The following is a 26598-nucleotide window of genomic DNA, read 5'->3' on the forward strand; positions in this document are numbered from 1 at the left end:
GTTGGACTTCTCTTTCTAGCCTAACTCAAAAGTATACACTTAAGCATATGAGACGCTTAGGTTGAGATAAAGACTGTTATTCTCACATTGTGTGTAGGAGGACAGGATTTGTTTTTTGAGCTGATGTCGTTGACACAGTTACATGCATCGTCTGAGGCTGCATCCATACAACTCACTGTGAAACACTGTATTCTCTTTCTCCAAATGCTTTATAACTCACAGAAGACTAAACCACTGTGCAAGATATTATGCAGCAGGAATCTGACATGGCACTTGCTGACAGCCCACAGTATGATTAGCATCTCCAGTTTCTGCTCCTGCTTATTAGTTTTTAATCTCAAACAACTGACTGTGGAAGCCTTTGGCTAATGTACAACTGCTGGAATTGGAAGTTTTCCTGTCTCGCTTCTGTTCAGCACCTGCCCACATGCAGCACTCCTTATTTTTGACTGTGCATAGTCTCAGCTCCTACTGAAGCCCAGTTTGAAAAATCAGATCAGATCTAGTTCCCAAACCAACAAACAAGTACCTGTCCCTTCACACCCAGACGCAGGATGCATTCCTCCATATTTATGGGGCAGGGAAGGAGGTATAATTGCAAAATCAGAGACCAGAACTAGGACTTCCCCTACCAGCACAGAAATCATCTGCAAGGCTTCAGAGTAATGCCTGGTTCCTTGCACAAGAAGCAGAGGGTATTATTATCCAGTTTTCACTACAGACTAGCTATTACAGCCTTTTCCTCATAAGGTCTGCATTTCCCAAACACATTTGAATGCACAGGCCCAAGAAGGCCTGAAAAGCCAAGTTGTCCTGCTTCCTTCACCAGTATATAAAATGGGCAAATCCTTCCCTGCTATTTGAAAAAACAGCAATAGGTCTCTGTCCTTAAGGAAAGCCCCCTAACTCTGGAGGCCGGGGGCATACACACCAGAGCTGTCTGGACTTGAGACTTGGAGTCAGTAATGGACTGCATTTCCCACCAAAAAAAAGATGTGGTCCCTGATCAGCATCACAGCTGTTTAGGATCTTGTCATAAAGCACCTCTCTCCACTTGTACTGCCAGGGAGATGGGAACTGACCACTGATGATTCTAGGATCAAGCATCTAAAATTCAGAGGTTGCAATTTAAATCTCACATCATCCCAATACTTTGAGATCTGCTTTCAAGCTGCCATATGAGCTGACAGCTACAGGGATTTAATAATGAATACATAAAATATAAATTATTTTTTATTTACTTTTAAAAGCTTGATGTAATCTCAGAGGAAAGCATTCGCAACTCATGTCCAACCTAAAGTTTACATTCCTTGAGCATTTACAGTGCACCATAAATGTCAGTAAAATAAAAGTGTTCAGGTAACAAAGCTTACTCTCTTTGTGCAACAGGGAGGCTATTAAAATCTGCCTCAAAGTTTTGACTAATTGAAAATCCCGCAGATCAGATCAAGTAAAAAGCAAGTATTGCAAGTTTCTGGTGTAGTAGACAACAGTACCTTTAATGGTAATATTAATCTAAACAGATTTAATTGCTCATTTCCAGGTCTGTTTGTGCACCAATTCCTTAATAAATTCGTGCAGTACAAGTGCAACTTACAAACAGCAAGTTCCTTTGATTTCCAAACAAATGTGACCCTAACAAATCTGCCTAACCTTGGAGAACAACATACCGGGTAATTCTACATAGAGTGGAGCCATGCCCAGTCATCACTGCCTGCGTCACTTTCAGAAGCTCAGAGAATCTCACTTTTTTTTTGGTTCCAGACAAGACAACTGAAGTAACTTTGACCTTGAGCTGATAAAAACAAGCTGTAATAACAAAAACAGCCAAGATGAGACAAACTCTTTCTAGATGTGTATTTCAGTAGATAATGGAAATGGAAGAAAGTAGAGCACAGTACAATCATGGTAGGCAACATTTAAGCTTAAATCATTAAATCAACATTCTTTTACATTTTATTTGAGTACTAAGATTTTTGCTATTGAATTAAAAGATTCCATAATCCTCTTAGCCCCACTTCACAAACAGCACAGGCTACCAATATAAAGTATATCCATAGACACATTGAATAATAAGTATATTTGGCTACTACAGTGAACAAATCAGTAAGATGTTTTGATCACTATGCTACAAGACAATTAAGATAATCCCCATATTAGTAGCTTTCCAACATTTACGATAATGTTCAACTGAGTAGAACATGAAATGAATTCAGTTCTAGTAAAAGACAGTATATCCAAAAATCTTCGATCTTCAAATGAAACGCTGTCTTGACAGATTAACATACAATCCTTCCTTTAAAGTAATATAGTTTATAAACAGATGTAACAATGTTTATGTATTAACTATATTAATATGCCTTAGAATCTACAAACAGTACTTACTGAAGAATCATTCTTAAAATAAAATGCAGCTGACAGTCTTAGCAACTTACAACATTTAAAGTGAAGTAATTTTTATCCCCCTCATATCCCCCTCAAAGTGTGTTCAAAGTACTCAGTACTTGTCATACACATTTTAGTTTTTCCAATTATTTTTATTTTTGTGCATTTTTAAGATAGAGATCATCTATCCTTTTTTTTTTTTTTTTTTTTTATGAGAGATCCACAGTTCTTCCCACTCCCATGTTCTGAATCCCAAATAACTTACGGTAAAAATACAAATTCTGTTTTGGAAGAAAACATACAAAATATACACCATGTAGTGTGTGCACCTAAACATCTTGATTGTCAAGTAGTGCAAGTTTCCCCTTTGACATATACACTTCTTTACTTCTTTGGTTTTAGAGACAAGAATTTGTTTCACTGATCTTTGCTGATGCCATTTTTTGCCATTTTTGGCAGTCTTTGTCCCTTGGTGTAAGCGTGGTACCAGAAGTGGAGAAACAAGACTAAAAACATAGAGCCATATAGCCAAATAATAAACATGAAAATTGGATACTGGTACGGACAATCATCCATAACGTAGATTTGTCCTATATGGACTGTTATCATAATAAACTGGACCTGGAGGAAAGAAGGTGAAGAAAATAAGTACTTTTAAAATAAATTACAACCCTACTACAGAAGTTTAAAAAATTTCAGCATAGCTTGTTTGCTGAAAAACAGATAGTAGGGGTGGAGTGGGAGAAAAGCAAGGAGCAACAGGGACAATACAACTTCTTAATGTGACATAGATGTACCTGTATAGCCCATCTCCCCAAAATATTACTCCACGGAAAAACAGGTTTATGTAATACAGGAAAAGAAGTTCTGGGACAAACTAAGAAATTCATAGTAAGAGAACAGGATTCTACCCTGGCCAGTTCAGATAAAAAGGAAGGAAGACAGTGATTGTCCAGTGACAAATGGGAGGCTCCTTTAGGAAAATTAGCCAAGAAAAATAAAAAAAAAAAAGAAAAGCAAGCAGAATTCCCACTTTCCCTGTACACCAGCATGTGAAAAAAAGACACTCCACATGAACTCCAAGTTAATGGTCCACTGGTAGTGCCTCCAGGTCAAAAAGACCAAGTTATAAATATTCAGGCTACATTGTTCAGTGTTGGACATGGTTCCATGAACTATTCTACTAAAACCAGCCCTGGTGCAAGCAGACAGGATGCTCCTTTACCCCCTCCATCAGCATCCTTGCTCATTCTAAGCCAATTGTTTAGCCAAAAACTGATTTTTGAAAATCCATCTATTAAATGAGGTGGGCATGAAAAAGTACTCAGAAGAGCAACCTTTTGAAAGTGACCTCAAGCTAATGAAACACTTATTATATTTACTGCAAGAGTGGGTTTTAATGGTCTGGGTCTAAACACAAATATTTTCTATGAATGAACATCAAGTGCTAAGAAGTACTTTTTCCCTTTCCTTACCACATGTTACATGTAGTTAGTAGTCACATGTGTATCATGTTCATAAATTGTATATTCTTGTGCAAACTTCTATTTTGAAATTTTTTATATGAGCAATGAGTCTTGTAAATATATTTATCAAGTACTTCATAACTGAAAAGCTTATTAGTCTAAATTTGATTACAATGAATGCTGAAGTCAGTAGGTTTAAGTATATTACTGTGGAGAGCTCACACCTTTTGTTTTCCTCAGTTAAAACATTAATAAGTCTTTTACCAACTGTAAACTCCACACACACTGGCATAGCTGAGAGGAAGAAATTACTGCATTAAATCTGTGTTAGCTACAATCAGGTTTTTGAGAGATGCGGATGTCAAAGACAGTTACTCACAAGTTGTATAGTTGTCATATACTTTTTCCACCACAAATATTTATGATAGGCTGGTCCCAAAGAACAGATTCCATAGTAAGTGTACATGACAACATGCACAATACAGTTCAGCAAGGCATGAAATGTTCCTAAACCACCTGTAGAAAAACAAAAGACAGTAGCAGTAGTACAGCTATATATACAGCAAGTATTTAAAAAGCTACTGTGGTCCTAGCAGATTGCCTTCAGCCAGGGTATGAAAAACACATACCACAAAATCTAGACTTTGACTAACCCTCAAGGTGTTTTACCTGAATTGGATTGATACCAGTTTCAATGGATCGTATCAATTTCTTGCCTCAGAAAAGTTTTATCTAAGCATTCCCAAAAGAGCAATTAAACCCAGCTGATCTAATAACATGCAAAAACATTTAGCAGAATTTTTTGTTCTTTGGTTTCATTTTAAAATTATTTTTTATTAAAACATATATTTGACAGAGACACAGAAAACTTAGTAGAAAGCATTCCTCCTGGGGTTTGCCTCCTTTCTAGACATCATGATGAACTTCAAAAAGTTGTAGAGGATAAGTAAAAAGACTCTTCTCCCTACAGATTTCCAGATTCCCCAGGAATGAAATACAGTTTCAGACAATAAGGTTTTGTAATCATGAACCAGGGTCTCACAAATGCACTGTCAATCTCAAAACATACTTTCAGTGAAAGGGAAAGTTAAATAGAGACCATGTTGGGATAAATTTATGACTGAAACTGGTAACACATGAGCAAGGAAACACTTCCTTTTCCTTTGGATTAACCATGGAGCTACATGATCCGGCTCAAAGCAGCTTTATTTTAATGAACACAAGAAATCAGAGGTACAAGTGATCCAAGAAGCAGCAGACAGCAAAATATTTTTAACAGAAACATGGACATGGAAACAATGATAGTCAAAAAGAAAATAAGAAGATATAAAAAGAGACATTTAGTGAGAAAAAAGTGCTGTTTTCCCATTTAGAATCATTCTCATTAAAAATAAAGCGTATTTTGTGTTTTGAGTAGCTCACTCTAATCTTCCAGCTTGAGAAGGCATAACTCCTCCAGCTGTGATTGCAAACTTTCTTTGAAACTTAGCTATTTTTATTTTTAAAAATAATTTGAATGTTCTTACAGTTCAAATATACATACTTTTTTTTGGCTTGTGCAGTGAATATTCAGAAGAAAAAATAAATAGCTAAAGCAGAGAAAAAAGGAACCTACACAACAATACAAAAATATGCTCCAAAAAGCAACACTATACCAAGCATCGTTTTATAATTCTCTATTTTATCAGATCAGAGAAAAAACAGCATCTCCATCCAAAACTGTTGGTTTTTTACAAACAGGTTGAAAACATGACAATGCTGCTGTTTAGAAGGACAAGCACTGATGAAACTGAATACAAGATAAACACCAGCAGGACTGAAATTCTTGGAAAAAAATTAAACTTGCTAAACAACAGTGTTTGGAAAGACAAGTGTAAAGATAAGCAATAGAGTTTTTGGAATAAACACAGCTTTGCATAAATATGAGGGACTATTACTAGCAGAGGACAAAATTCTTGCACACTTTGCTCAAAGTATTTGTCAAATTATCACATGGGAAATTTGAATCTGATGCAAAATCAGAAGCCTGTAGCTGGTATACTGATCCAACATCCAGATAAAAAGGAGAAAGTTAATCACCTATAAGTGGAAAATTTTCAAGGTTGAGGAGGAGGGACTGCTTTTTGCTGCAGGTTTCCCTTTGCAGACCTATAAACACACTGGGGTGTATGCTGAGACAACCATTCACAGTTTTATTATTAACTTTATACCAGTCACTCAGCAAGATTTGAGAAATACATAATCAATCCACTCAACAAATACAACAGAAGTATATCCATTTATACACAAGGAAAAGCTGCACACCGGAAAGGTTCAAAAGGTCTCCAAATTTTCTGGAGTGATTTCTGGACCTGTCTGTTTTTAACCAGAAAAAAACAAACATAAAATAGACACTAAGATATCAGATTGAAAAGCAATGGAACAACTGCTTCATCAATTTATCACCAATTTTCTGGGACAAAAAAAGCAAAAACACAAAACATGTTTACAGGTAAACATGTATGAAACCCCACTGTTTCTCAGCAGAAATTCCTAAAAAAGCCTCAGCTGTCCCAGAAATGGATTTATAAATTACTGTGCATTTCTCCACTCTGTGCTTTTCACAGTATTCTCATGGCAAGTTATTTTTATTAGTGGTGCACACTGATAATGTCGCATAGGAAAATGCTTGGAAAGACACACCAAGCAGGAAAGGAGAAAGTGAAGGTAAGCTGGCAGTGGTCAAAGAATTTAAATTCAAAACAATTCAAATATGTTTGTTTTATAAAAAAGGTCCAGAAAAATATTTATGTAGTTTTGTGAAAGCTGAAATATCATACTACCTAAAGCCAGTAAAAGTAACTGCAAGAAAAACCAAATAATTTCTCAAACAGGAAAAAAGAAATTAACGCAGTCCTCCCCTCCAACTCATTTCTAACATTGTAGGGGGCGAAACTGTTATGAAGTAGTTTCAACAGAGTTATTAGCTTCATGTATCTACCCTAGCATTTACGATTTTTCAATTACTTCTCTTTTTCATGTAATAATGTTATTTGCTTGTACCCAGATCTCTTCTCTGCACCTCTTCCCCTCCATAAGAAATCAACACTGAACAAAATCCCATCAAATAGGAAAAAGGAGTAATCCCCACCCATTTAAATAATTATGGTGATCTCACTTGTTCCATAAAATATTGCAGAAGTCTAAATTTAAAACCACTGATGTTTCCAAGTTGTTTAATTCTGATTTTTTGGTTGGTTTTTTTTTTTGTCTACCATAGGTAACTTTCGCTACCAGAAGATATATTCAGCTGTAACACCACTCTCTCCATACCTGCAGCAAATTTGACTCCAAACCACCAGGTCCACGGCATAATGGAATGATGAAAAACATGCAGGAATGTAACTTGGTTGTTTTTCTTACGCAGTACAAAAAATATCTGAAACAGATTTTTAATGAACAGAATGTTACAGAAGATAATCAAGCCCAACATATTTAAAGAAAAATGTACACATCAGTGCTGGTTGCTCACTACTATACATTTAAAAGTTCTTCACAGTTACAGTGTTGGGAGAAGAAGGAAAACTGAGTGAGTGTCTGGCTAAGCAAACTAGTTTTCAAAACTACTTAAAACCAGTAAGTAAAACCCACCTGTGACATCTCAAAAGCCAAGGCAAGCTTTGAAACTAAATGTCAAAGGTTGAGCCATCCTACATGTGCAACAAACTGTAAGATGGACTAGCTTGGATTGACAAGTCTCTACAAGCATCCCATTTTAAGTCCCCTGAAATTAATGAAAGGCCATCTAAGAAAATTAACTGAAGGACTAACAGTAGAAAATACTGTGGTAGAGAAAAAGCACTTTATTATGAACTCTGACTTAGCTACTGTTGGAAAATATCAAAATTGTACAGAATATATGTAGGTATTCTTAACTGATATTGACAGGCCCCATTTTAAAGGGCAGGCATCAAGGGAAGACAGCAAAAAAACTGTGAGGAGAAATCAGGTCATAGAAAGGGTAGTATCGGATACAGAAGAAAAGATGTCTGGTGTGCCAGAGAAAACATTTGGAGTCAGCTGATTTAAATACAGCTAAGAAATTACTTTTGCAATAGAACAAAAACCTGATGAGAAACAGGTACCTAATTGTCTGTAGTCAAACAAAACAGATTAAAAAAAAAAATCAGGCTCAGGACTAATTAAAAAGGAGCACTATAACCTGTGGCAAATAAAGGCAAATAGAGGAATATACTTGTCAGGATTTTCCAGTTTTAGCATTCCTGACACTTGCATTACCATTCCATTTGGTTTAGTCAGTAAGATCTTCCAGTGTTGAATTGTGAACATTTGCAGATGAAAAGTCAGACGGCCAGCTTTGCTCAGAGGATATAGAGAACATCCCCACTGCTCATGAGTCAGCTCTTGAACCACCACTATTGTGCCCCAAACAATAGGGCAAATAGAACTGCAGCTAATTCCAACACTCAGAAGGTGGTCTGAAAATATCTGTCAGTCCTATCTGGTGCCAGTCCTGGGAAGATGGCTGCCGGTGGTGAATGAGGTCTGCATTCTGCTTCAATGCATTGCTGCTCAGACTTTCTTTGAAAGAGGTTAGAATGCCATCCTGGTATCACACGTCTCTATAGTCATGACACTCAAGACAATCTCAGGAATTCAGAGCAAGTAGGTATGGCACTTCTGTCCTGCATTAAAAGCTGTTGATGATATTAATGGGAAAGACAAAATCTGAAGATGATGTAAAAAAAATATTCAGCATGATCAACTGTTTTTTATCTGCAGTGTTGAGACAAGCATTGCCATAACATAACAGATAGTGTACTCAGCTGTTAGACAAGTTATCCAGACTTCCTAAATACTTAAAGGTGTGTTCCCTCATTAACATTTTTACGGATAATGAAGGAAGAATATTGTAAAAAGACACTATCATACAGAGAGATAATAGGGGTAAACATGATGGTAAATGTAATAGTATTCTAATGATTGAAGATTGGAAGACTAAATAAAAAGCAACTTGTATCCTCAGCCCTGAACAGCACTAGTTCTCTATGAAAAGGAAACAGAACCAATTCTTTTATTAGGCTAGAAATACTTACAGTGTCTAATAATTCAATGAACTTGGAAAAGAAGTAAAGCCAACAAGTTCGCACCATCTACAGGAGTAAAAATCAAATTGTCAAACCATAAAAGTCGTAAACAAAACTGAGCAGGACCAATAATTACCTATATAAAAGAAAGTACTAGGCCAAGTGATGTTCCAAGGTTGACAGAAATATTTAAATGTATAGTTTGATTGGTTTTCCTTTAAAAACACAAAACAATTTTTAAACTTAAAGGAATTTTAAAAGCAATAAAAAACAGCCAATGAATTCCTTGCCTCTCTCTTTTTCCCAACCAACCAACCAACTCGTCCCTCCAGTTAACTCACATGCTCTATATTATGCAAGAGGGCATTTCCATTTAGTGCATTCCACTCTACAACAGTGCATTCAAAAAGCAGACTGTTCAAAAAACATTTCTAAAAATAAAGTAAATGTATAACATACTACTTTGAACAATCTGGTCTAGTGGAAGTTGTCCTTGTTCATATCACGGGTGTTGGAACTAGGTGATCTCCAAGGTCACTTCCAACCCAAACCATTCTATTGTTCTATGGTAACAATTCACCTTTGTCTTTGGCAACTTACTCTCAGAGCTGTCGGCGACCTCGAGTAGTCAACAATATCACATCGGAATGAGTATCCTGTGGCCCAGCCTGACATAAGAAACTGCAAGAAAGAAAAGGGCAAAGATTAACTTTGCATCTTTTGAAAAATTCATTAATTTTGGATTACTTTTGCAGTCACTAAGCAGGAGGGGAAAAACAACATTATAAACACCTTAAATCAGCAACTTTGTCAATCATCTACCTGTGTGTGGGATAGCTACCACAAAAATCCTTTGCTGTTGCAGATTAATGAATTTCTAATTCCAGGACCACACCCATAGACAAGAACTTTCTTCCTACACCCATTATTTCAGCATTAGTAACTGAAGGGAAGAAAGAGAAGCATCTCAAAACCAGTGTTAAAAAACTACTTACTGTGTAAGTAAGACCACAAAAACAAACTCTATTCTTTTGAAAATTGCTATCATGACTAACTATCTTAATACAAAAAAGAATACAAAACAGCATCTTAATCATTTTAATAGTCTAACAAAGCCAGCACAACAGAAAGCCATTGCTAACTATCATTAAAGATGAGGAACAAATCAATATGCATGATGTATATTTAATATTGTAATTTCTAAAACTCTGCTAAGTTAAACTTCATGTTCAAATCAGTTTTTCACTCATACAGGTGACGAGAAGCTACAGCTGAGAGCACACACATGATCAAAGGACTATATGTACCAAATATAATCTTTTCTCTTGGAATATATTAAAGTCTGGACAAGAGCAACAATATTAGTATTATACTTGGCTTATTCTACTGCCAGCCACTATGACATATGTATTTTATATCTTTGTGATACTTCTCATTATTACCATCCACTCACGCATGGTTAGAGCTTCACCTCTCCTAACAGAAGCAGGCCTTTTAAATTCCTGAAAGGACTGATTGCTTTTAAAAAAGCATGCTTTTTTCAAACACTAGTAAACCAGCACATGACTTGGTTCCAAAAAGGGAAAGAATCTGCTTATTGCTGACTACCAGACAATAGCAGAAATTCAATCGGTTACACTCTGACCACACACTCTTTTATGTCAGTAAGTCGTGGAAGTCTGGACAACAGACTTACTGAATACCATGCCAATGATAGACACTTAACAGAAGTTTGGGTTTTGTTTTTTATTATTGTTTCTTTGTGGGTTTATTTGGTGGGGTTTTTTTGTTTGTTTCTGAGGTTTATAACCCAAACCAAACCTGGAACCCAATTCCTAAAGGAAATTTGGCAATTTTTCAGAAAAATATATAAATAGCAGAAGTGTTCATCTTGCCAACCACTCTCCACACAACAGTCATGACACAAAGGAGCTGCTGATACAATGCCTTCAGAGAGGTTAGAAGAAATGCCAGGTACTTCACTGTAATTCATTATAAGACTCATGCAAAGTAAGCTAACAGGAACATATCCTGCCAATTTGGCACAATAATCTGACAGTTTTTTATTACTAGTTTGCCAAAGCTGAAATAGCCACACAACCTGAGACTCATACACTGGGTCAATACTAGCACAGTGATGTTTCACCAAGCAAACATGTAAGTCTGTCATTCACACAATACCATAAAAAATAGCCACGCTTCAAAAAACCCCGCCAAAGCCCACCAAATCCCAAAAAACAAGTAAAGCCCAACAGCAGCAAAATCTTATCACTGTTTCTGAAAAACAATGAGAATTTGCTGTTTTGGGGTTGTGGGGAAAATCAGTGTTAAAGATATTCATAATTTGGGCTTGGAGATATAAGCAGGGGGCAGAGGTTGAAGTTTTTTTGTTTAGAGGGGTTTTGTTTGTTCATTTAAAGGACAAAAATGCCTTGAATTAGATTTTGTTAACCTCTGTCATTGATTTCTGACATTTAAAAGGCAGATCTAACTGAAGATGATTTCACAGTAGACATTATACAGTGTTTGAATCATTGTTGTTCCTTCCCCTTAAGGGCAGGTTATCACATTATCACTGAGTAGGACAAAAGCAATTACAAGACACTAAGATAAGTATATTGTCTGCTTTACCTCCTGCAGTACAAAGAATTTAAATGATGAAAACTTTAAACTTTTGGAATTATATATAATGACACAAAATGTTTCATGTTCTCTCTTTCTAGGTAAGCTTATTAATTTTTCCAAGAATTACAAGTTTAGCATACACCTCAGAGGAATATAATTACTTCCATGACAGTAATATTTTTCTGAGAATTGCAGTGTGGGAATTATACTAATAAATTTATTAGAAGTTAGTTGTTAAACACATGAAATGTATAAATACATTACAAACACAGTACTTACTTCATAAGTCATATATAAAGAGAGGGCTACCACACTAAAATTATAAAATGTCATGATCTGCCTGAGTTCAAAAGGTTTTTTATTTTCCATGAGTTTGGGTCCCAAGGAAGTGACAAAATAAACGTAGGTTCCAATGATAAAAGTTGTTGGAAAAGGTGAAGACATGAGTGGCCAGCCTTCCAGTCTTGGATCTAGAAGTAGTGGGGGGAGAAAAAAGAGAATCAGATATCTATAGTACTTACTAAAACAAGTACAGAAAAGTATTTAATTCTTGCTGGTCTAGGTTTTTCTGTCACCAATCATGTTTCAGAGTCCATTCACCCCAAATCCACACAGACTGGATAACATGATTTAACCCATGTAGGATTCTTCTTTCTTCACATGAAATGAAAAGGAGACACAGAATCACGAGTGACATGATTTTCCTTCTTTACAGCATGACAAAGCACACACTTTCATACAACAAGAAAGTTATAATACAACAAGCAAATGTTGCATATTACTCCACAGTTATGTCAGAGAGCCTGTATTGCAGAGGCACCTCCTCCTAAGCACATCCCACTCCATTCTCCCTGCAGATGAGGCTGGCAGGTTTTTTCATCTGACGCACTGTGGTTCCATTCCAGCCTTTTGTGATTCATCACAAAGTTCTAGATCACCAAAGACAGCCACATTTCTCCATAAGCAGGTGAACCTGATGTAATTTTTATTTTCTTTAATTTTCCTTTATACTGACTTTTGGAAGATTTGGTTCAGAATGATCCCTAACTACTGACTCAGTAAACTGTTGCTTTCATGGTTTAGCTGCTGTATTTAATGGGTAAATTTTTATACTACTTTTATTTTTGTCAAGTGTTTAATTCATAGCCAAATGTTTCAAGTCAGCGAATTTTCAACCCACAGTATTCAAGCAACCTTTCACCTCTCTGATGTGGTTAACAGCCACTGGAAGTGTAGAAACACATTGAGGAGGAGAACACATTACAATGCTGCTCACAGCTTGTAATGTGCCAGCACTGCTGCCCACAGATCGAGGACTGTGACCCACAGCATGAGGAATCTGCTCCTGTGTACTGCAAGAGAACCACCATCTCTTCACAACTGACTGTTTTTGTTGTATCCACACTTGCCCTGCTCTTACCAAACATTTCCTCCTGTTCTTCCCAGCCTGATCGTGAGAAAACCATACTCTATCACTAATGCTATGATACAAAATGCCAAATACAAGCTCTGTTGGGCATGGAGACAGCTTGGGTTCTGGAGTCATGGATAGTGCAGCAGGAATGCTTGCTCCATCCCAATCCACTTCACCCCATGAGTCACACTGATTAAACTCCCTGCTCACTTGTACACTGTGCATTGACAGAACAAGAAAAGTTGTGCTCAGGTATGCTAGAAATGATAGCTCAGTAATATTATCTATCAAACCTTATCCACTTAATTTTTTTTTCCAGGAATTAGCTAATCCCTCAGTAAGAAACACTGAGACTGATGGGTCTTAATCCCAAAACTGAGGTCTTCTCTATCAGCTTTTGGTGAGTATACAGAATAACAGAGTGGAAACATAAAAGCAAGTGTGATTAATATCCCTTACTAACTGCAACAAGAGACCAACATCCTTCTTCAAATACCAGTCTGACAGAGTTAATTACTCTGACAATTAATTTCAAAATACCGAAACTTATTAGGGATGGGTTTTTGGCTTTTTTTTTTCCCATTTTGCACAAGCTAGGGATGAGTTTTTGGGGTTTTTTTTCCATTTTGCACAAGCAAAATGCAGTAATGCAAAGTGCCTGCATTAATTAACTGATAAAATGCAATGGTTTGGTAATGAAAAAGAGTTAAAACTATACATTCAGCACCACAGGATAAACTCAAACTACATATTCAGGCAACCAGAGACAGACAGGAGAATCACTGTCTGGACTTTATTTACTCAGAGTTTATATCCATGAACTACCAGAGTTTTGTTTGTTTCCTATTTTAAAATGCAGAAAACTAGACTGACATGTTAATAGGTAACCTGGCAAGTCTTACAAATATTCACAGGATGACAAGCTACTTCTAAGCTGATAAACAGCACACCTAGCATAGCTACACACTGCTATTCAAAATTATTGGGAGTTAGTAAGTTTTAGATTTAAATGACTCACCAGCATCTTTAATCCATTCATCATACAGCAGTATAGCCTTTGATGTCAGATTGCTAAACGCCATTTTCGCTTGATTTTTATGATACTGCCTGCAGGAAACAAACCAAAACAGAAATATAGATTTTTGTCAATAAAGAAAGATTAATAAAGTTTTTTGCAAAGATTTTCAGGAAACAGAGTGACAAAAAAAGAGAAAAGGCTAACAGCACCATATGTGAAATACAGATCAGGAAGCATTAACTGGACACATCCCACTATCCTTGGGTCTAATTTATGGCAGAGCTGTTATGCACAACAATATGATTTTGCAATCCCTACGTACAAACCAGGTGCTTCCGTGCCATAAAGTATTATCTCAAGAAACTGTGCTGTGGTTAACCATTACAATTAAGAGGTAAATATGAATAAAGAACAGATGCTTAAATTATTTTTTATCACCATCTCCACTTAAAGTCCAAGCCACTGATATATAAGGAAGTTCAGCTTTGCAATGTTTATTATTGAAAAAAAAAAGTTCTAAATAAGAAGTATTTTTAAGGTATGTGGTAAGGAGAAAAGGTATCAGTATGTCAGCACGCTACTTTTAAATACAATAATTTGCCATATTAAAATTAGTATACAAATCCCACTCTGATGAATCAACTGTTTCCACACCAGAATCATGGAATGTCATAGTGCCAATGGCAATATATTAACCCACAAAAATTACCCAGCACATCCACTTTGCATGCAGGACCTCCTACTTGTGTCAAATTTTTCAAATAAGTATACCTATATGAATACTGACTTTTGCTCCACAATCAAGCCCTCATCAGCCCTTCCCTTGCCTCATTCCCCCTAGAAAATACCTTTTAAATATCCCAGCACATGTTTTTCCCCTACCCACTCAGTCTCTCACTTTACCATATGAATTCTCTCAACACCTGTATGCAATCTTCACATTTTATTCATCTTTATTAGTAGTATTTATTTATTATTTCAGGCTGCAGCACACCTTGATAACCAATTCCCTTACTCTGGCAGCCCTTCTGCATCTCCTCCAGGTTAAGCCAGCTGCAGGTTGAGAGTGCTAGTTCTTCCCTTCATTATAGTAATGTATAGCTCTCCTCAGATCTCCCCACTGTCATCTTCCCATTTGTCTTCATCTTAACAGTCCAGAAAAACAATTTCATCCTTATTTCCACTTCTACAAGTACATCCTGTTCACTGCCATTTTGCAGGAATTTTTAGCCACTACACACACCCTTCATTACAAGATGCAACACAGACAAGCCCACCTCCATTAGAGTTCATCTAAGTTACCTCATCTCCATTCTCATTCTTCTGCCCACTTGTTTTCCTGGTTGCACTTCTGTCCCGTGTCTCTGAATATTTGCAACCACCATCAATTTCACATTTGGAAAATGCTCCATCTTTAAGTCTCCTTAAAGTTCATATTTTCAGAAATACCATCCTGCAACACCAGTATTTCCCAATTCAATGTCACTGCTTTCATGCTGACCATTTTCATGCATCCTGTATTCATACCACAATATTTGCTTTAGCGCTCTATGCTGATAAAGGTGCTGACAAAACAAGTAGGGGGCATCCTCTTTCTTTACTAATGGAAACATGAGGACCATTCTTGCTTTAGACACTAGAAATCCCATAAGAGAAAGGATTTTATGGTTAAATGCAAATTAAAAATATTATTGTCACCTTGCTCCATAAGTCAACTATGGATGATATCAAATGCACATAAATCCAACCCTGTCCTGAACACCAGGTACTTCAGAGTGCTCAACTGTGACAGCCAAGCAATTCAGCCATAACTGGTGCTGGGGCAAAACCATTGAAAATGTTTACTTTACAAATAACTAATGTATTAAATTGTTAGACCGAGCAAAATAAATTATCCTTTTAATCCAGTATTCTTTCAGTTTCAGACACATGAGAACAGTCTGTCAAGAGAAAAGGCATGGCAAACTGAAAGTACATCATGCAGTGGTTATAACAGAATTCTGCCAAAGCCCACAGAAACTTTGTGCAGAGCATGGTTCAATCTTTCAACTAATTTATTCACTGAGTACAAATAATCATATTATATTTAACTGGTTCCTTGGTAACAAAAGTAGCTTACTGGTTTCACTGCCACTCAGTTTTCCCACTCTCACATTACTGGCACTCAGACTGGCTAGGGCAACATGCTGACCAAGACTAAAATTAAACAAGAAATCTGCTTCAAAACATACCCTTAAAAATCCAGAAAATTCAGTGCAGCTTCTGATGGTAAATCAATTGCCATTTAACATCCTTGTATTTGGTTTGCATAGGCTAGCTTTGGTAGTTGGGGGGGCTACAGGGTGACTTCTGTGAGAGGCTGAGAAGCTTCCTCAGTGTCCAGCAGAGCTATCTCTGGTGGTTCCAAAGATGCATATGCCTCTGGCTAAGGCTGGGCCAATTTGAAATGGTGGCAATGCCTCTGTGATAACAGATTTAAGAAGGAAAAAAACCGCCAATGTTTGTGCCATTGTAATTGCAGCCAGAGAAAAGCAGAGTGAGAACCTGAGAGGAACAGCTCTTGCAATCCAAGTCAGTGCAGAAGGATGCACAGGAGGTGCTCCAGGGGCCAGAGCTGGGGTTCCCCTGCAGCCCCTGGTGCAGCCCATGGTGAGGCAGCTGTGCCCCTGCAGCCCAGGGAGAGCCATGGGGATGCAAAGATCCACCTGCAGCCCTGGAGGAGACCCTGCTGGAGCAGGGGGCTGCCTGAGAGGAAGCTGTGACCCATGGAGAGAGAAGGCCACACTGGAGCAGGGTCTGTGGCCGAGGGCTGCACTCCATGGAAAAGTGACCCACACTGCAGCAGCTCATGGAGAACTGCTGCTCATGGGATGGACTCACACTGGGGAAGTTCATAGAGGATTGTCTCCCATGGGGAGACCCCACACTGGAGCAGGGGAAGGACTCCTCTCCCTGAGCAGCAGCAGGGACATGTGATGAACTGACCACAACCCCCATTTCCCAACTCCCTGCACCTCTCTGGGGGGAGGAAGCAGAGCTGGGCAGGAGGGAAGGGTAGAGGGAAGGTGTTTTTAGGGCTTATTTTACTCCTCATTATCATGCTCTGATTTAGTTAGTAATAATTCAATTATTACCTTTAATTCAAGTCCATTCTGTCTGTAGTGATATTTGGCAAGGGATTTTTCCCAATACTTATCTTAAACCTTTGTTGTATTTTCTCTCCCCTGTCCAGCTCTGAAGGGGAGTGAGAGAAAGGTTTTGGTGGGCATCTGGCACCCAGACAGGTTCAACCCACTACAATGGGCTTGGGGTGTTGATTGTTATACCCTCTTACAGTTGTCATTCAACAACTGTAAACTCACAAATAGACAATTCTTTACATTTACTCACTTGACTTCTCAACTCCACTTTATTTTTGCATCAGAAGTCAGACAAACATACTGTCACCGTTTAAACAGCAACTCTTATACCTGCTAGGCATTGAGTCCAAATGCAAGACTTTTATCTGGAATTGGACTATTTCCAATAGATTTCTTCTAGTTGTATTGGAAAGGCAGATGATGAAAATAGTGAAACTGACCCTAGCCATACTGATGGTGAGGGATTTGTCCCATCTCTCCTCACCCCAGCACTCACAGGTCCTCTTCCTTTAAAACAGTCCTCAAAAGGCAGTAGAGGGTCTCAGCCTTCAAGATTTCTTTTCTGTTTATAGTCAAGCAAGATGAAACTCCATCACAATTACCAGACTTCTTAAAGTTTCTGGAGTTCAGTGACTCTGGAGTTCAGTGACTCTAGAGTTCAGTAACTTGAGAAAAGGATTTACACATAAAGCAGCCCCACCCTCACCACTCAATAGTGACTGATCAATTAATATGAATCTAAAAATAAGCAAAATACAGTAAGTTAACTCCAATTACTTTAAGAAATAATGTCTGCAAGAAAGACAGTGCTGTTCAGAACTTTCTGACAGTTAAAATGTTCATTTTAAACCAACTTTTATATATGACATTACTATTTCACTTTCAGCGTGCTTTACAATTTACCTATTTTCCTTACTAGCTACCCAGTTTTCCTTCATAAACCCCCTTCTGTAAACAATAGTTGACATAAATGTTAAGTTCGTAGAATAATTTTTTTGTTAACCACCTAAAAAAGAAGAGTTAATGGCAGCATGGAAGATATTTCATCTTACCTTGTTATACTTAGTTTACACACATTCATGCACACTGGAAAATAATATGATCAAGACCTGCCTTTTTTTTAAATAGAAGTGTGAATAAAAAGGAAATCGCATGCCTACACACACCAGATAAATAACTAGCTTGTGCTTCATCAGGAAAAAACAAAACCATTTTTGAGAGACTGTTTTTTTATAGTACAATTGTGTTGTTATGAAGTAAACTGATAATGCTTTGACCATAATGCACTCTTTCAAAATGTTTGGCAATTTTGCAGGCTACAGAAATTATTTTCTAAATGTGAGACTGGAAAGAGTTCACCTGAAGGGTCAAAGACTTGGGGCCAGAGAAGGCCTTTTGTTAAATACACAGTTTTAGTTCTTCATACTACAAACTCATCTGCCCAGTATGCATTTGTACAGACATAGTTGAGTCAGGAAAACATTTACTTGGTTTACCTACCTGCTAATTCACTTACAGAATCGGTACATCGGCACTTTTATTTCCAATCTTCCCCTTTCTGCTCGTATCAAAATTTTAAAATGCCATAAAATTGCACACTAGATTGTTTGTAGCAAACTCTCGCAAAATTAGCAGACTCATTTTCAGAATTGGATTATTTTGAAAAATATATTGCAAACAACTCACATAAACTCAAAAATGTAGTCATGTAAGTAGTCTGTCCAGCTTGAAAAGTTCTAAATAACAAAGGCAGTCCTCTCAAACACATGCAATTGGAAAACAAGTGTCAAAATCACCTCAAAAATGCACACAAGATATTCAGCTCTTCAAAAGAAACAAGAGCTACTTTTCTTTTTGTTAATGGAAATAATACTGTGCAAGAACTAAGTTCAAGTCTGCGTAGTAGCATAATTTCTGAAGACATCTTTAAACAAATGTGCCTCCACCACTATAAAAAAAGGAGATATAAATGAGGCAAAGGAGAAAAGGGTTGTGATAAAGAGCAAAGTAATCTGCTGTGCTCTGGTTGCCTGCAGCTAAGCAGTGAGCTGGAAGAGCCAACTAACTGCAGCTGAGCTAAGGCACACAGCTTGGTAGAACCAGTTCCAAGTTGGACCATTACCTTTACTGGAGAGGCAAGGGCAGATAAGATTGTTTACCAACAAAAATGCCACAAATTCTACAGCAAACCATATGAGAATGTCTGATGATGAGAAGCGGTAAGGAAACAAGCTTGTTGCAAGTACTCAAGTTCACTTAGCTCACAAAACTATTAGTGATTTTTGTAGTTGGAATTACTGATAGACCTCAAATATTTCTAATTTTTAAATGAGAACAAGAAGTTTCTCACATTCCTTTGCTTAACCCACACGAAAGATATTTGCCATTCTTTATGCTCATTTACTCCCCCTACATAGCTTTTAAATAATAAAACAGATATCAAGATTTGCTTTCAAATAGTAATTTTACAGTTTTTTAATGGTAATGGCTACTAAACAAAATTAAAAACTTCACCAAAAAACCCCAAAAAAACAAAATAAAACACCAACCCCCCAAAAAAACTAATCAAAAAATTCACAAAATAAATTTTTTTTAAAAAGGGAAAAACCCACCAGAATGAAACAATCTAATATAAGCTCTGTCACTCCAAAAAACAATTTTCAATTCAGCGTGAACTTAAAACACTTAACATCAAAAATTTGCATTAGAGAAAAAAGCTTATTAAAAAAACAGACAGATATTTTTACAGTGATTCTTTAGAAAATGTCTGGCGATTATGAAAAACCCATGCAGAATTCCGTGGTTTAACTTCCACCCAGGATGGGTCCCAAAAGCAGAGTTTCTGGTGTATCACACCTAGCCTGGTAAGACAGTGATGAGGATCCAAGGATTCTGGAGGATGGTACACCCTGCAGACCCCAATGGAAGAAGTGGAGAGACTACATTAAGCATTGACCCATGCAGATCTGATTTCCAAATTATAGCTTAAGAAATGGCAATAAGACTGGCTTACATATTCAGGCACAATTATGAAACTTCCACGTTTCAGAATCACTTTGTATACTGTTGTTAATTCTGCTTTTGAAGTTCAGAAGGTAATTAAATTAGGACATTTCGTAGATGGTATCTTGAGATTTACCTGGGAAATACCAGCTCTGCCCTTCCTATTTCCCAAGGCTGTGTGTTACATAATTGCAGTTATTTTAACTACATTACTCCCTTGTGTCACATGGCAAGCAACTACAAACTGCCTATTATATTACACGGATTACTCACCCATATTCTGCAACAAAGTTTTAAACTTTAGCTGGGTGTCACCCGTTGTTAAGAATTTTGCTGAGAGAAGTTTCTGTCACCCTTTTCCATTTTAATGCCTTCTCTCAACCATCCAGCCCAGTTTTTGACAGATTCATCTCCATGCAACTTTGCTACATCCTGCTTAAAATTAGATGGCTTTTTCCTTTTTGATAATATTGCTTATAAACATTGCCCCTGCTAGATGAGAGTGGACATCCTAAAAACAGATTACTGAGGCTTAGAAACTTTATTAGAAAATCAACTTACAAAATTCCTCATTGCAACTATTCAATAAGATATCTAAAGCTTATCTTGTGTGGTCAACCATACTGAATTTTTTGACATAGCACCTCTATTTCATCCTTTGCTTTTTAAACTAGTATCAAATCTGTTATTCGCTTATAGGACTAAAGTAACCAAAGCAGCAGAACTAGTGAAAACAGGTTTCATTTCAACCACACTTCACTGGTTTTCTCTCTGTGGGAAATTAATTTCCTACTCTGCTGCTGTGTAAAATAAAGACCAGTTTGTATTTGCTTCCACACCTTTCTATAAATTGTTAAAAGAACAGATACCAAAGACTTCACAGCAAAGCTGAACAGTAACAACAGACACGGAAAATCCCCTTCTTATGGTAACAATTTCAGGAGTACAGCCCTGCTGTGTACCCAGCTCAAAGCCAGAATTACATGGCCACTCTCCTGGACCACATACACTGAACCAACCGCCAGTGTCTGAATGAGAATGGACTCTGTGCAGTCCAGTCCCACAGCACCACTGCCAGTGTCTCTGCCCCACGCAGCTGCAGAGAAGCCACAGCAGTTCAACAATCTAAATGAAAGCTTAGGCTTTGAGAAAGGAAAAAAAAAAATTTCTCAGTCAACTCAGACTTGAAAGACTGAACTGGCTTGTGCAAAGGAAACATTAAAACTCACAAACTGAAATGCCACAGGAAGGGAGAAATGTGGGAATAACAGCCCTGTCATAGATCCCTTTAAGCTGATAATGAAGTAATGTAGAGAAGTCACATCATCACCCAGTTCCACCTACTCAGAGACAATCCTATACTAGATCCCTAGTCAAGAACTTCACATGCTCCACCTCTAAAAGTCATCACTCTAACCACCAGGGACGCTCTACAAGATGAGATGTGAAGCCACAAAAATTGCATTGTGCTACAGTAAGGCAGGAAAAGACCTGTCATCACAGTATCTTAAATATCTTAAATATATCACCTGAGGTTGCAGGGAGGCATGTGAAATGATCCTAGGGACTAATCTCCTACATCACATAGAAAGACTTATCAAGTCTAAATAGTTCTTGCAACCATAGCCTGGAAGGAAGTTTCTTTACAAGTCTGGATCCAGTTAAATGAGACTCTGGGCACATCCCTGAAAAAGTTCTGAGTTTCACTTCGGACTTAAGCATCATGGACATCAGTGTTATCTTCACCAATTTTCTCTCCCTATACTTCCAATGTTTTAGAGGAAACAAAAAACATTAGCAGGGAAAAGTTCCTAACATTTTAATTTATTTTCAGTGCTTGCCTGCCTTTAACAAAAGCTCTTGATTTAACACTTAAATGTCAGCCTTCCTTCAGCTTACTGGTCTTACACCTACCTACCCTGCTGCAGTGAGTGGCTCTCACACAGCTTAGAACAGAAGCTCTTCTCCTTGGTGCTCCAGTGCGCAGCTTACACTTGGCTTCTTTGAGTTTGATTCCAGCTCAGTGACACCAGCTCACAATGTCACCTAGAGCTGCATACACAGTGACTCCTGTGGCACACATAACACGACAACGTTCACTCAGAATTCAAAGTAAGATTGTTAGTGCAACCTCACTTTCATTAGATAATGGTATATCATTACCCTTATCAAAGGCCTTTGGTAATGCATTGATTTAGTAACTGGGCCATATCCAACCCAGGTTAATATCCTCCTTCCCCAAAGGATTTAGTCTCCTTTTTCCTCCTTACCTTATTGTTCAGATAGGAAAGCAGAATTTCAGATTTTCTTTAAAGACCAGATCAACTAATCTTTAGGTCACTTTAAACAGACTTTCACAAAACACAAACTAAGGGCTAGAAAGCAGTAACACAGTCTAGTATTTTCAGCTGTGCTACACAATCATGCTAACTCATACCCCCCGTGCTCCCTGCTCATTCATCTACAAGCCAACATCTTTGTAACACACAGAGCTTTCACCCATTCTGTTTGTTCTTCCTGTACAAACAGCTATGGTAGAGACAGTTCTGATAAGGATATGTAAGAATTATTTACAGCTGTGGGGTAAAGTGTATACACATCATTAGTAACCAAGCAAAACAGAATATAGGGGTCTGTATTAGAGGGGTAAGAACTACTATTTACCTGCCCTGCAAAAGATAGCACAGCCTGGGGTTTTTAAGCTGCCGAGTAAGCACATTTTTAATACTCAGTTTACAGATAAGCTCTTAAAAGAGAGAGGAAGCGCAAGTGCCAACTAAATACTTTGAATGAAAGAGATCAAGGACACGTAATGTCTGAGACTGCCCCCTTCCTTTAACAGCAAGCTGAGTCACTGAGTTGGCTCCACCATATTGTCTATCCTAATTTACAGTTGAGAGTTAACTGAATATAAGGCTCTCATACACTGAATTAAGCACAATAGAAGCAGTTGCTACTAAGGACTTGGTTCTTGTTTATCCATCTCTTAGTAGAACAACAACATAAATTAAACAGTCACAGTGGGGGTCTCTCCATGGAAGCTAAACAGAAACAGAAAAGCAGAGCTAGACTTCAGCTTCCAGAGAAGACTCCTTAAAATAAAAGGGAACAGGACTTGTTACATAGGTAGTAGGATCTTGCTAATCTAGCCAATGCCAACAGAAAAAAAAAAAAAAAAAAAAAAAAAGCAGACAAGCCTTTTTATTTCCAAAGATATGTCATAACCAAGTAATCAATGGCAATGTACCAGGTGCTATTCAGCACTAGGAAAAAAAAAATTAGACCATAATTTTCACCTGTGGTAGACAAAGGTACATGGGACTGTCTTTGTAAAATGAAAATACATCAGAAAGGAGTTTTATATAAAGAGATTGAAAAAAATGCAAATAATTGCCTTAGGAACACAATATTCACCTTAAGAAAGAAGAGGTAAGCAAGTAAAGTGAAAAAATATTCGTAATTATTGAAGGAAGAGGTGTTTTTGCAGAGTTACATCTTGTGTATAGTGTACACTCAGCTCTTGTCACTGTAGTTGCCATGGTAAAACAACATTGCAAAATCAATGCCATTTTATGGAATTTTTATTGCACCAGCTCTAACCTTGCTGGGTTCGGAATATTAGTAAGTAGTAACACTGATAACACCCGTGCAGAGTTGCAACACACTATTTTTTCACCCTCTAACGCAGCAATTTACAATAGCTGAACTGCTCCCACACCACTCTCCCATGCTGACGTGAGCTAATTTGCTTTACCATTGTTTCCCACTGCCTTGCACTTGCCCAACCTACCCACCCTCTGGGTCCTGGGCCGATATCCTAGGCAGCAAAATAATGCATTCCTTCTGCTCCTATTCTGCTTGCATTGCAGTAGGCAAGCATAAATTTTAAAGGCAGCTGACCTAGAACTGACACCCTCCCTTCCCTCCCCCTTCTTTTTAAGCCGCCATGCAGCATAGTGGACATGCTGCTGAGCATTGTAAACATCAGCAACTGCACCCTCCCTGGGAGTTTCTTCCAAGAGAGCGGGAACCAGCTGTGCCTACACCCTTGGCAGTGACCCGCACAGCACAGCGTGAACTTCGGGAAGTGCGACGGGCAGCAGCAGCAGAGTGACACGTAGTGACAGGCAGAACTTCAGGGTGACAAAAGCCACTTTAAAGGAAATGTGCTAAGTGCTTTTTAAACTACAGGCTCAGAACGATCCTCCTACCCAAGAAAGCAGGCCGACAGTATCATTAAAAAAGCTGCTGCTCACAAGTCCAGTCTTGGCATATGTGCTTTTTGGAGCACTCCAGGAAGCAACTACACTGCCACATCCTGAATCTTTCCAGTCCAGAGCTGGTAATTTATACAGCTGCAGCTGGAAGTTTCAAATCATTGAGGGATATGCAGGGAGGTATACAGGACGTAGGTTGTTGTTGTTTAAATTAACATTCTTCAGCATGATGAAAGGTTTGGTTAATCACTATGAAACACACTCATGAGTATTAGCATCAGGTAACCCACGAAGGCATGTTATACCATTGTTTGGAGACTTGGGCCTCTCAGACAGAACAACTAAATACAGCAGTAAAGCCAATTTCTCCTGGCACTCCATTTTTTATTTCTGCATCCCAAAGAAGATCTCCACTTCAAAAAAAGTAATTATACCTGACCAAAGCTACTGTGGAACGGAAAAACTTCTGAAATGGAAAAGCCAGATGTTTCTATGATAGTCCATACTCAATGGAGGAATCACAAAGAAGTTAAGAATGGAAATCCACAGCAGAGAGGCATCTCAAGTTTAGGGATAACTGGAGGAACTGACTCCACAGGCTCATCCTGTGAAGTCAAAGCCACTTGCATTGTGCTTATATGTTGAATCCAGAGACAAATGCATGGAAATTAGTACGTTATAAACCCCTATTTGAGTCTGTTCAAAATCTGAGTAAGCTTTAGGTACCACTTAAGCCATCTTGCATGTTGCTTACACTACTTGCCTGATAACTTTCCCCAGTACCTCTTTCTTTTGAGATGACTCAGCCCTTGGAGGCAGATCCAGTTTGACAGCTTGGGCACATGGGCTGAACAAGAATGGGAGCACCTTTGCTTTCACACAGTGCTAGCAGCAGTTCCAAAACCACTCTTTTCCACTTGCTATGCAGATATTCTTCTAAGGACTATGGAAGTGCCTGATTTTCTAATGATTCTTGCAACAGACTTGGAGGTCAGAACTCAAACACTACAGAATAGGAATATTCATGGTTGCCTATAAGCATTAGAGTGAGGAAACATCCAGACACAGTGACCCAGATCAATCAATAGCCTATGGAGACTAAAGAAAAAGGTTGCATGGTCAACACAATGTTGCATGGACAGTATTCAGAAGACAGCCTAACCTCAACAGCTTGCATGAAAGCAAACTATCCATCATCTAAAAACATTAACTGGCTTGATCAGCAAAAGTATCAAACAAGATGTTTTTAACCAGATCTTGTTATAAAAATCCAACCTTAAAAATATATCAATTTTTCATTCAAATTCCAAGAAAATAATATGCAAGAGTTTGCAGAACTCTGTTTGCAAAAATATTATGCGTAAAGACACATTAATGACAATACACAGCTGTGAAGCCATGCTTCTGCTCCAGATCTAGTTATCTGGACCTTAGTTCCTTTGCTAATGGGCATTTCTAAAAGTCTTCATTATTCTGCACTTTCAGGAAGCTCAAAAACAGCAAAAAAGCACCACTATGCAAGGCATGAATTTGTAACAGCAGAGCTTTTTAAAATCAGCCTAGAACACCAAACGGTAACTCCACAGAGAAGCAGAATCAAACAACACATCCATGAGCAGGCTTAATCACAGGTATGTAGTAAGGATTTTTCATCTTCTATCAATATTTTCCACTACTACAACAGAATATACTTTTTACCATCTCTCCAAGCATTTGGAGACCACCAGGACCACAAGACATCTCTGCAGTTTAAAATACAACAGTACATGTAGGGATGAACCAGCTATGTCTGGCCAAGGCGACTGCACTTTTTTTTCTCTTTTCGATCCTGAAAGATTGCCAAACATAAATAGCTTCAAAAATAAAAAATAAAAAAAGATAGATCCCATCAACAAAGTGCATTAGGCAATGGATGTGCAACATCAGAATAACACAGGAGACAATAATACTTCCAACAAAGAAGCTTGGCAAGCAGCAGAGTACTCAGCCTAATACTAATGTTCCTTTAAAACACCAGTATACTAGAAACAGACAAGTGTCTTACAGTCTACTCAGCATGCCACAGCATTAAAACAGAGGAAAATTGCATTGTTTCCAATATAAAAGAAAATCAGACTTATAGCTATGCACTTCAGTAACCAAAAAAAGTCTTAGTATTTTTGACGTACAGGTTTCAATGCCTTGCAGAAGAGGTTAGTTAGAGAGTTTGGTTCACTCTCTGCATGGAGTTCTCAGACCTCAGA

The 26598-nt window shown here is 37.8% G+C and overlaps 1 protein-coding gene across 2 annotated transcripts in view; it reads right to left on the reverse strand.

Moving 5' to 3' along the window:
- Positions 1–1330: 1330 nt before the first annotated feature.
- ELOVL7 (ELOVL fatty acid elongase 7) overlaps positions 1331–26598 on the reverse strand; it is a 32101-nt gene continuing 6833 nt past the window's right edge. For both annotated transcript variants that reach the window (XM_033086233.2, XM_033086232.2), the window contains exons 2-8: positions 13996–14084; positions 11843–12033; positions 9539–9619; positions 8948–9004; positions 7164–7269; positions 4231–4367; positions 1331–3006 (exon numbers count right to left, since the gene is read on the reverse strand). In XM_033086233.2, the coding sequence (XP_032942124.1) occupies positions 2803–3006; positions 4231–4367; positions 7164–7269; positions 8948–9004; positions 9539–9619; positions 11843–12033; positions 13996–14059 (840 nt within the window). In that variant the 5' untranslated portion in view covers positions 14060–14084 and the 3' untranslated portion in view covers positions 1331–2802. The remainder of the gene's footprint in view (positions 3007–4230; positions 4368–7163; positions 7270–8947; positions 9005–9538; positions 9620–11842; positions 12034–13995; positions 14085–26598) is intronic.

Source organism: Catharus ustulatus, chromosome Z (assembly GCF_009819885.2).
Source record: "Catharus ustulatus isolate bCatUst1 chromosome Z, bCatUst1.pri.v2, whole genome shotgun sequence".
Lineage (NCBI taxonomy): Eukaryota > Metazoa > Chordata > Aves > Passeriformes > Turdidae > Catharus > Catharus ustulatus.